The sequence below is a fragment of the Sphaeramia orbicularis genome, chromosome 13 (genome assembly GCF_902148855.1).
Source record: "Sphaeramia orbicularis chromosome 13, fSphaOr1.1, whole genome shotgun sequence".
Classification (NCBI taxonomy): domain Eukaryota; kingdom Metazoa; phylum Chordata; class Actinopteri; order Kurtiformes; family Apogonidae; genus Sphaeramia; species Sphaeramia orbicularis.
In genome coordinates, this window is record NC_043969.1 from 26717594 (window position 1) to 26729922 (window position 12329).

Here is a 12329-nt window from a genome sequence, read left to right on the forward strand (position 1 = left end):
ACCTTTTGAGTTTCCTTTACAGGGTAACATAGTTGACAGGTATAGTTGTAACATAGTTGACAGGTATAGTTGTAACATAGTTGACAGGTATAGTTGTAACATAGTTGACAGGTATAGTTGACATTTTTGCTGTTTTCAGGCCTAAAATCAACATAGCCATAACACCACATGGGATTTTTACAGAAAGATTCTTCTAAATATCATATATACAATTGAGTAAAATTCAAATTGAAAGTTATTTAGAAAGATATTGTAGGAACACTTTTGACACAAAAGTGTGAAATATTGTGACACTTGACTCACACACTACTTTACATTAAATAAGAGGAGAAAGAACATATTTTAGAGTCTTGCCAGTATTTTCTTCAGAAGGAAATGACATCATGTGGAGCAGGTCATGTGATTTAGAATTAACACACCTCTTTCAGAGGTGTTTTAGTTGAAAATGATTTCTCGGACACAGATGCAATTTGTTATTTTCAATATAAAAATGAAATATCTGTCATGATTTTCTCAACTTAATAAAAAGAATACAATCAAAACAATTTTTGAATAAGCTGATTTTACTATTGTTTAGCTAATTAGAAGGTGGTTGTTATTAAATTCGGATGGTTATTTAGTTGACATTTTAGTATATCTAGTCATTTATTAATTATTTATTAATTATTTATTAATCATTTATTAACAAGTGATTGTTTAATTAAATAATTATGGAATTTTAAAGGCATGATCATAATGAACGTAAAAAATATATACATTTTTTTTACTTTAATAAAGATGTATGTAATAAATATCCCATGGACTTCAAAAGTCCCTCAATTATATATTGACCCTGATATAAATGGTACATTCTAAGGTAATTACACAATAACAATTTGTATTTTCAAGTGATTATGCTCTGATAAATACAAAATTCCAGAAAAGTTTGCAAAAATCTGAACCTCTAAAATAAAATGTTATAATTTAGTCACCAAGTGCTTGTGCTCGTGGCTGCTCAGTGTGAATACGTAGGCCCCCGGATGGTTAAAGACCACTGAAAAGAGGCTGGGGGGAGTCCAAGACAGGGTCAACTCCTCTTTCAGTTGTCTGAATGCACCCCAGTCAAAATCACTGTTGGTGTTGTATAGGTTGTTACTGTGAGACATAAAGCAAGAATTAAGACATATTAGCAAGAGTGAATCACACTGGCTGCAGATAAATGGACACAAAAACGTCCAGCGTTGACTTACAGATCATACTGAGGGTAATGACGTGTAGTGACAGTGAATAATAGTATGTCACCAAGATGGAGACACGCTGTGGGGTTTAAAATTCCACTGATGCTTCTCTCACTCCATTCTTCCTTAACTTCACTCCAGTTGCCCCTCCTGCTGCTGGAGTTCATCCCTTTGTCAATTCCAGGGACCTCCCAAAGAACATCCTCTAAAAAAAATAAAAGCGTAAATTCAGTAATTGCTCATTTATATTATGCATATAAAGAAAATAACCATTGCTTTGCGACAAACCAGCCATGCTCTTCGTGTCATGCTGTGTGGTGAATGGAAACAGTTGCTTAAGTTCCTTCAGGAGGCCACTGAGAAGTCCAAGGAAGCCTGCCTCTGCAATTAGACAGAGATGGAGATGGAGACTTACAGTGAAAGAAAACAAATCAGAGTCACTAAAGGCATGTTCAAAAGTGAGTGTGTCCACCTGTTGTCTGAACAATGTAGACAGAATGTGAGGAGTTGATCTGGTTGTTGCATTGAAGAGTCCCTTGGGAATCCCAGTGTCGAAAAACCGTCTCCAGCGCCCTGCCTGAGACGCCTGACACCTGCACGTACACAATAACCTCTACCTTTAATAGGTCACTGTCACAGAGGAGATGCTTGTCTTAAGCTTTCACTGTTGGTGCAATAAAGACAGCATTGTATACCGTTTTTGTTTACGTATTGTCTGACCAGGTTATGTTCTCTGACTATTCAGAATGTTTATCCTAAGACAGTTTCAATAGGAATACTGCAGGTATGGATATCACTTCTCACATTCAGATGAGTTTATTTGTTATTTGCCCCAGTTCTTTTTACAATACCAATAATTAACAGTTCAGTGAATAAGTGTGTTGATGTAAATCTACAGTTGTCCTCACCTGTACGTCATAGCGCCATGTCAGTTCCATTTCACCACCAGACTGGCACTGAAGGTTCAGTTCCTCAGTGGGTCTGGTTCTGCACAGGCCTCCACATAAGGACCTCCCAGCAGGCACTTTGCACATGCACAGCCCCAGCTCTCTGTCATAACCCTGAAAGTCCTCTGCAGATTGGCATACCTGGAGGACACGATCCAGAGCATGGATCCTTTTTTTTTTTTTATCTATCTATCTATCTATCTATCTATCTATCTATCTATCTATCTATCTATCTATCTATCTATCTATCTATCTATCTATCTATCTATCTATCTATCTATCTATCTATCTATCTATCTATCTATCTATCTATCTATCATATAAAGACCCCGTGTGATTTTTGTGGCAGTTCCTCCTTTCCTCTTTATTTAACCTTTCTTAAGTGATTTATCACCATTTAATGTAAAATTACCCTCTGTATTTAGCAAATTCTCAATGCAAATCAAGTATTTTCTTATTTTTAATTCACTGACCATGTAAATATTCATAAAAGTTCAGATTGAAGTTTATAATGTTCAAAACAGAGAAAACTGAACTTTTTCAGGTTGTGCAAGATCATGAAACTGTCAGTAGGACGACATAATGTATGACATCTAATATGTCTTTGAAATACTACATGATTCAAAAATTGTATTTCCAGATGTATCCGTGCATCTCTAAAGGGTTGATCTGTCAGATGATTTATACACTGTTACACATAAAGTTGGAAAAAAAATATGTTTCCCTCTTCTCATGCAAAGATTGTGACAATGTGATATATTCTTGATAGATAACTGGGATTCTATGTGATCACTGGACATGGTACCATAAAAGTGATTGCTGATGTGCATAAATGGGCATAAAAAGAGCAATGTGTCTGAAAAGTATTCCAATTTTATGTGCATCAGTGTATTAAAACAATTCCACTACTTTAAGTCAGATTGATAATGCAAAGATAGTGCATGTATTGCTGAACAAACTTTTTTATGATTCTTGTTTTGATATATTTCATTAAAAGATTTCATTTGAAGTTTTATGGCAGGTAAAGTACAAACTGAGAGGCCAGATTTTATCTGTTTTTTTATTTTCTGTTTTTTTTTTTTTTTTATCAATGTATTTTTATTAAGTCTTTCAAACATACAAAAAGCAAGACAAACACAGAGACATATAGCTGAGGTATAAGACACCACAAAAAATCAATCAATCAATCAAAATAAAAATGTAAAAAATTTAATTAAAGGGTTATTAAAGGGTTCCACTATGTAATTACCCAATCACTTTGTACACATGCAGCACACACTATCAGTCAAGGTGCATTGTCAGCTGTTCTACATAAGAAATACAGATTTTATATGTTTTATATGATTTTTTATGTTTTTACCAATTTAGTCTTGTTTTAGTGGTGATTTTTTTTTGTTTTTTCAGTTTTCATATATACAAATATCTACATGTGACATTTTTATTTCAAGCTGCATCTAAAAAAACAACATAAAACTCATTAGCTTTCCCTACTAATGTTTAGCTGGACTGTGCAACTAGGGTAAGGGTCATTACTATGTTGGACCGTGGCATATATAAACACTAGTTCGGGATAAGAACAAACGCTGGGCTACAGGCCACAGTCAGGAAGAAGTTTGTGGTTAAATATTAAATGGGTCTAATACAAGCTTGTACAGGTGAACTGATGTCAAGTTCACAGAGGACAGGGGAAAGACATGTAGGCTGTACTCTTTAGTCTTGTCTATGGTTGTAAAGTATGCTTTGTCAGTACACAATGTAAACAGGTCTGGTTTACAACATAAATTATGTCATGTTTAGAATAGGAAAAACTCATTAAAACAGATTTTTAGGTCAGACTTCCTTCCAAGAAAAAATTTCATTTTGTCAAACGTATACCCTTTACCTTTCCTCTACTTTTTGTGCACCTGTGTGTGTGACTGTGTGAAGGTCACCTGGTGTCTGCAGTGAAGAGCCCACTGATATCTGTCCAGACAGTCACCATACTGCGTACGTGTTTTTCCATCTCTGCAGATATCATACAATTTGTGTACACATACGTCTTTGTTGCTCGAAGGTTGGTAGCCCAGGGTACAATGGCACTGCCCATCACTAACCTGCAGAAAATGCGCAAATAAAATCAGTTATTTCACAGTGTTGTTACCTTGTGATTCATTTAGTCATTCATTAGTCTGATTCCCTGAATTTATTCATTCAGGTTCACTTTCCCATCTCTTTCAATCATTAATTTATCATTTCATTCATAAAACATTAGTTCCCACACTGACACCCATTAAAGACCCAAAGAAAATAGTTGTAACCCATAAGTACGATGTGATGAGTGGAGGACTCAATGTCCAACCACACTTCACCAGAGTAGGAAACAGGACCCTGCAGTGAGGGAATTTGATCCACGGCTCTTTCAGCTTGAAGCTACAGATTGTTCAGTCTAGGGTTTCTGGGAGACAGTGAGAAAGCTACTCTAGAAAGAAACAGCTAGATAAGTGTATGCAATGTATCCCAGCCCTCAAAAAATGACACAAATAATCACAGGTTGTAGGGGATTATAAAAGAAAGGATGAGATCACGGGATAAAGACTCGAGTGGATGATGAGTATTAGGTGGTCATGTTCATATCTATCTAGGGCTGCACATTCACACAGGTGGCCTAGATTGTCTGGATATACAATATATATGTTAATGCTATGGTAAAATGAGAATGCTTTATCACCTGGAAGCTTTGTCCTTCTCCTGGGCAGATGCATGTGTCCTGTCCAGGCAGAGGCTGCTGAGCTGCTGGGCCACATGGCAAAGAGACGGACAGGCCTGGTCTGGGACAGTAGTGGTGAGGAGGACAGTTCAGACAGCTGCTAATGGACACAGCACCAGCACTTGGTCCATAGGTTCCCTTGGGACAGGGGACTGATGTGAACATCTCCAAAGGGCAATAGTATCCTACCAGAGATGACAACCTGGTGTTATATACAGTTACTTACCATGTTTTTATGCTGTAATTTATTTACTGAAATTAAAGCCTTTCTGTGTAATCACACCACACCCATTTTTATAACATTTTCTCAGAAGAGAGTAATATGCAGTCGCGGAAAAAATTATTAGACCTCCAAAAGTCATCAAAAACAATGATTATGCGATCAAGTACTAACTCCTGTGTGTATCATGTGACTACACCAGCCAGGAAAGAAACCATGGAATGCCTAAAAGCACTGTTTTTGTCAGTACAATGCCATTGCGACTGATGTAAGAACCGAAGTGATTTTGGTTATTATCAAGAAAACATGAAAAATGGCTAGATATCAGCTTTGAAATTAAACTATTATGAGATATTTTTGTTGTTATCATTATATTTGTTCAAACAAATGTACCTTTAGTTGTACCAGGCATTAAAATGAACAAGAAATTGAAGAAAACAAGGGTGGTCTAATATTTTTTTCCGCGACTGTATTATCCACACATCAGTTTAGCACATTAACCCCTTGTAGACTATTGTCACAAATTCATTTCCAGTCGAAATGCAGATGTTTTATAAATTTAATGACATTTTACTGATTTTTTGATCATTTTTGTTGTTTTTTATTGCTGCTGCCTGGAGGATCTGATCCATAGTACCATCCATAAAATAATATTTATACCCTAGACTGGAAAATTTGTTCAGTTACTATTTGGCCAATTATGCCAAATGTCACTAATTTGCATCAAATCTAAATTTATATCTGTTGTATATGCTGTATTCAAATGAATAGTCTTCACTTAACTTTCCTCTTGTATTAGCTTTGTTATGCTATTCTCTTATGTTAACGGATCAGTTTTGTCCCATGTCTTAAATCAGCTGTAAAATACACTAAAAACAATGATCTATCATCCAATTTGTTTCTCATCTCTTGGTTACTTTGTTAGGCTTCCTTATCCACAAAAATATTGGTTTTAATATTTTTGGTGTGAGCCTCTGGACCTTTTTTTTGTCAGTATACCCCTCCATGTGCACTCTGCATATTGCACCCTACATACTGAACTGACCTCACATGTCTGGACAAACCCATCTTTGCTTGTTTTGTTTTTGTGCAGGTATACTGGATAACAGGGCAAAATGAGAATCCCAAAGGCTCACATGATTGGGTGAGGAGCTGGCTGTCAGTGTGTTGGCTGCTCTAATTACTGCTTTATAGTTTTGTTTTTATAACTGGGTCAAGACCGACCCTACCAACACAAAGGTCATGAATTCAACCACAGCATTTCATAATTTCGTGGAATTTTTTTTCTTATTATTCTGTTGAAATAAAGGTTCCTGACAAAGTCAAAAAGCCTTGATGCGATAAACAAATTTTTTGTGGTTCATTTATGCACTTAAAACCTAAAAAGGGTAACACGCAAGGAAGGTTAATTTAACATCAACTTTACAGCAACAACACAATTATCTTTTTAAACATTTATAATTATAAAATAAATTTGGGCTGTAAGGGGTTAAAATAAGTGCATACAAGCTCTGGCTGTTAGGATAGCCTACCTGGTTGGCAGGGTGGCCTCTCCAGGATCTGATGGCTGATGTTAATTCCTTGAGTAAGAGTTATCAGCTCAGAAGTGAACATCCACCACCACCACCACCCCCTACCTCTGCATGTTTTTAGCATTGTTTAAAAAAAAAAAAAAAAAAACAGCTAGATAAGCAGTCCAACTCTATTCCAGCATCTAAGTCCTCATCCAGGATCTGCAAAGTGTCCCTTGGTTGTTTGTCTTAATTTGGCCATAACAGAGATGGCAGATACAGAGATGTTGCAGAAATAAACCTCTCCAGCTTAATGTAGATCTACACACATGATCTGATCTGTCTGCTAGTAGAAAGAGCTGTGAGATAGAGCCCAGGCTCGTCGGTCTGCATAACTTTCAATGGCCTCCTGAATGATTTATGAGGCCTGTGAGGTAAGGTGGCAGTGACAGTGGAGAGACCGGCCGCTCAAATACGACATGAGGGAAAACAGCTACCTTTAGCTGCCGGATCACATTGCAGCATTTGTTTTTCTCAGGTCTACCATGAAACTGATTAATGATTTGGCTCCTGGCGTACATCAACACAGCTTTGCTTTAGAGGAATGTATTGAATATTACGTGTCACAGAAGCTGCTAAATTCCCCTTCCAATTTATGGATCTACCTTAGCTATTTGTTTAAGAAGAAAGTTTCTCTGATTTGTATAACTGTGCACAACAATCAAGATAGGACTGTTATCTTTTCTTCTATACTCAAATAAAGAAACAGGTGATGACTTTAAAGGGGTCATATTTTGCTAAACCCACTTTTATCTGTCATCTTCTACAACACTGATTCACCAGTAAAACCCATGGAGTTTGATCGATGACAGTAGATGGACACACTTGTTTTTATGTTCACTTATTGATATATTTGCTGAGAAAGAAAATTTTTCTTCAGTTTTCTGTTTCTGATTTGATAACCCTCAACTTTAATCTGAGCTTTTATGAACATCTACATGATCAGTAAATTACTATATGGGAAAATATTTGATTTTCACAGAAAAAATGCAAAATATAAAAGATAGTATTATAACAAATGATGATAAATCACTTAAAAGGGTCATGTTTTTGCTAAACCCACTTGTATTAGTCTTTGGTCCATTTATTTGTGTATTTGGACCCTAATAGTTCAAAAAGTTTGAATTTGAACCCTCCAGGTGCTGTGAAGCTATCTTTATATTCATTTCGGCAAAAATCAAGTGGATTTCTACAACCTGCTTTAATTCCTGTTTAATTTGTTATGTCTATAACTAGTTACGTCATGATTTTTGCACATGTAAGGTCAAGACTTCAGATGAACATTTTTCCAAGTACGCCATCGTTGTTTGTCAGCAGCAGCAGTTGTAGTAAAAACTGAAAATATGTCCAAACTTCGAGCCAGTAACCTAAAATGTTCAGTTGTTGGTTGTATTAACAAACACAAGTGGCTGGATGGGACAGAGCAGCACAGTCAACAAACTGAAGGGGGTGGGGCATGAAGTGGCTCATGTGCATTTAAAGGGCCAGCGTTCAAAACAACCTCTCTGGTGTCATTACTCTGAAATAGGGGTGAAGATGGACCTGTGGAGTTGAATTAATGAAGAATTCAGACCCAAGCATAGCATTTACAGTTTATGTAGACCACAGGGAAATGTTTTCAAATGCATACTTCCATTTTAAAAAAGCTAAATATCACTCCTTTAAGAAAGGATAAATAGAGAGAAAAATTCATTTGTCAACTGATGCAAAAGTCACACTGGGTCTTTATGGGTTAATATTGCGCAAAAGAACTACACTGGAGCATATTGTGGAAGACTTTTTGAGTTCTGCCACTTCCATTAACTCTTGAACTCACTGAGTCTACATTTCTAACCCTTTGAGCTTGCAGTAAGGGCATTGCATTATGGCTCTAAATCACACAAAGATCAGCCTAAACATTTTAACTTAGTATTTATCAAGGAAGCCAGTTACACAGCAGATGATTAGAAGGTGTGGGTTCATGTGGCTTAATGGCTGTAAAATTGATTAGAGATTTGATTTGTCTGTCTGCAGGGTTTGCATTCCATCTTGGATGCATTCTTCTTTCTGTGTGCCAATATGTAAATGCGTCCCTCCACTTCTTGTGTTTTAAGTGTGCGCTTCGCTGCAGGTCCAGTGGTCTGGGAGGCAGCTGAGGGAAGCAGCCCTGGAGCTGCAGGATTCAGCACAGACTGAAGCCCAGAGGAGAGCAGCTCAATGCTCACACTTGTGAGCATTGAGCTATATGGGAAAATATTTGATTTTCACAGAAAAAATGCAAAATATAAAAGACAGTATTATAACAAATGATGATAAATCACTTAAAAGGGTCATATTTTGCTAAACCCACTTGTATTAGTCTTTGGTACATTTATTTGTGTATTTGGACCCTAATAGTTCAAAAAGTTTGAATTTGAACCCTCTAGATGCTATGACGCTATCTTTATATTCATTCCGGCAAAAATCAAGTGGATTTGTACAACCCATTTTAATTCCTGCTTAATTTGTTACGTCTATCACTAGTTACGTCACAACATTTGCACATATAAGGTCAAGACTTGTGATGAACATTTCTCTGAGTACGCCATCACTGTTTGCCAGCAGCAGTGGTTGAAGTCCAAATTGAAAATATGTCCAAACTTCGAGCCGATTACCTCAAATGTTCAGTTGTTGGTTGTATTAACAAACACAAGTGGCTGAATGGGACAGAGCAGCTCGGTCAACAACCTGGAGGGGGGGGGGGGGCATGAAGTGGCTCATTTGCATTTAAAGGACCGATTCTCGTGTCTTTACTCAGAAATAGGGTTGAAGATGGACCTGTGGAGTTTAAATTGATGAAGAATTCAGACCCAAGCATAGCATTTACAGTTTATGTAGACCACAGGGAAATGTTTTAAAATGCATAATTCCTTTAAAAAAAAAAAAAAAAAGAAGCAAAATATAGCTCCTTTAGTATGACAAATTAAACATTCATCTGTTGATATCAATTATTAAGATTTGCCCTTTGGCTTAAAATGCCTGCATCTGTGATCTCATTCCACTGTTGGCTTCACATTTTTACTCAGTGTAACTCCTGCTGTCTTGATTTCCTCACACTGTTATTGTATTGAAATAACATTTGGACTTTGAGTAAGTGGAATAACCTACATATTTCATCATGGAAGCCATGGACTATGATCTCCCAGTGATGACCCGTTCCCTTACCTAACAGAAAGGGGTTCAACTTTCACCTACATATCCATGTGATTCATTGAAAAACCCTCCACATTGCATCCACAAATACAAAATACGTTAATTAGATTATAATATGACACATTGGTGGACGCATGATATCATCCTAATAAGAATATTATTTAATGAATTTTCAAGGGTGCCAAAACATCCTGTACAATATGTCCTTAACTGAGCACTTCAAAAGCTTCAAAGTTTGTCTAAAACTAGATGGACACAGTTTTAAACAGAATGTAAAACCCGTTTCAGATTTCACATTGTAGAAGATTTTACAAAAAAGCTATAAATAGGGCAAAAAAGCAAATGAACCTGTTTTAATTATTAGTAGAATTTGGATTTTTGGCCTTGAGTGTTGTTCCCAAAAGTCAGAATTCCAGCCAAACCTCTTATCTCACTATGGACATATAAACTTGAACCAGCTCAACCTTTGTGGGTCGCTCCAATAAATTTGTTCCTTGGTTTTTGGTTCTTTTGTTTTTGTTTTTTTGTAATAATTTGGATTATAATTATATTTGGAGTTTAGAAAATGCTTTTGAACTGCCAGCCAGTTTTTCATACTTTTAGTATTAGAATTGTTCATCTATTTTTATATGGATTTTAAGTATTGCAATTATTAATTACAGTATTTTACCACTTCCACTCATATAACACCTGAGTCATTACATGACATAACTTCTGAATATGAATGAAGAAAAAGAATGCTTTTGGTTTTATAAATGTTTAACAGTAGGTTTTGGTGCTATCAGGTATGTGTGTGTCTGTGTGTGTGTTTTGTTCTTTCGTCAGTGTGACCCTCCACGTGTTTACTGTTGACATAGACAGAGTTTGGGTAGCAGGCTCTGATAACACAGACCTTTATAAGACCGATGAAAGGACAATTCACACTGCAGACCTCTGATCTACAGGTAAAGGCCACTACAGATTGTCTTAGACAGAGAATAGTGCCTCTTTTACAGACTGCATACAAACAGGATCGATTTAATAATAGAATATTCAGTCTAACATAACATTTTTCCATCTTTCCCTCCACAGAAACACAAAGCTCAACATGATGCTTAAAGTAGTCCTGTTTGCATTGTCATTCTTGACAACTTCAGGTAGAGATTATTCCTCAATGATACATAATGTTCTTTATTTTGTAGTTTGTTTCTTTTAACAAATTTGTTTTCTTTATCTATAGCATTCCCACTCCAACGTATGACCAGAGAGGCAAACTGGGCTGACTCAAAAGCAAACCAAGCTCATGACAAAATACCACTAACCAAGGATATGGAGTAAGTTAACTGAATAAGGATTAAGACCTGAATGAAACATTCATATGCTCATGTCAAATGGGTGAGAAAAAAAACTTAAGATGATATGTTTGTGTATGTTTCCATAGTAATATCTACAAAAGCCAAATAGATAGCAATGGTCTTTACACCCAAGAGGATGGCACCAGCAAAAACCCTGTGGCTGAAGAAGTGCAGCACAAACTCATTATGGAGTCAGAGCGACTACGAACCCGCCTGCGTCAAGAGCTGGCCGAGCTCCAGGAGAAGTTGTCCCCATCTCCAGGCCATCTCAGCTCAACCCTGGCCAGCATGAGGGAGCGTTTGGCCCCTCTAACTCAGCAGCTCCAGAGCTCTCTCAGCAGCAGCACACATGACCTGTGTGGCCAGGTCAACCTGTATCTGCAGGACCTGGAGACAGCAGAGGCACAAGCACAGGACAGTCCAGCTCTGTACCAGGAGACCCTCCAGAGGATGAGTCAAACCCTGGAGCACAGCAGCTCTAAGCTAGCTAACCTCATCAGCAACTTCCAAACTCAAACCTTTGAGGTGATTGAACATCTGAAAGAAATCAGTACTAGTGAGGGAGAGACAGCGTCACCAGGATTCTGGCAGGAAGTGAGCTCCAGGTTGAGACAGGAAGTGACTTCCCTGAGGGCAGACGTGCTGAATGGAGTGGGGATACTCAAAGAGGAGCTTTCCAGTTTACAGATAAGTGCTCAGCCTATCCGGGCCAAAGTAACAGCCAGCATGGAGCAACTCTGCCAGAATGCAGCTCTGCAAAGCCAGGTGTTTCAAGCTCAGATGGAGAGGGTGTTTGTGGAGCTGGAAAAAGACCTTGCAGTCCAGGGAAGCTCCAGCTTCTCTTCTTCTTCTGCTTTACAGCCAGGGAGCTCTTTGCAGGGGGACTTTTCAGACAGACTTTCTGCTCTGATCCAGGACATTCTGCATTCAGTGCAGTAACACTGACTGAAAGAATGTCCATACATTTTTAACCATATTATTATTATCCAGTTGCTATGGGATCTCATATGAACAGTATTTTTGTCTATCACTCTGATTTCCTGTTTGCACCCAGGCCAGTAAAGTAAGTAGCATGTACATATTTATGAATGTATTGATTTAATTCATCTATTTTTTTCTCATG

General features: G+C 37.4%; 1 protein-coding gene across 1 annotated transcript; it reads left to right on the top strand.

Annotated features, from left to right (window-relative positions):
- Positions 1-10959: 10959 nt before the first annotated feature.
- On the top strand, positions 10960-12145 carry LOC115432053 (uncharacterized). Its single transcript, XM_030152828.1, has 3 exons — positions 10960-11008; positions 11092-11185; positions 11293-12145. Exons 1-3 carry the CDS (start codon positions 10960-10962, stop codon positions 12143-12145), a joined length of 996 nt encoding a protein of 331 aa, XP_030008688.1.
- The last annotated feature ends 184 nt before the right edge of the window (positions 12146-12329 follow it).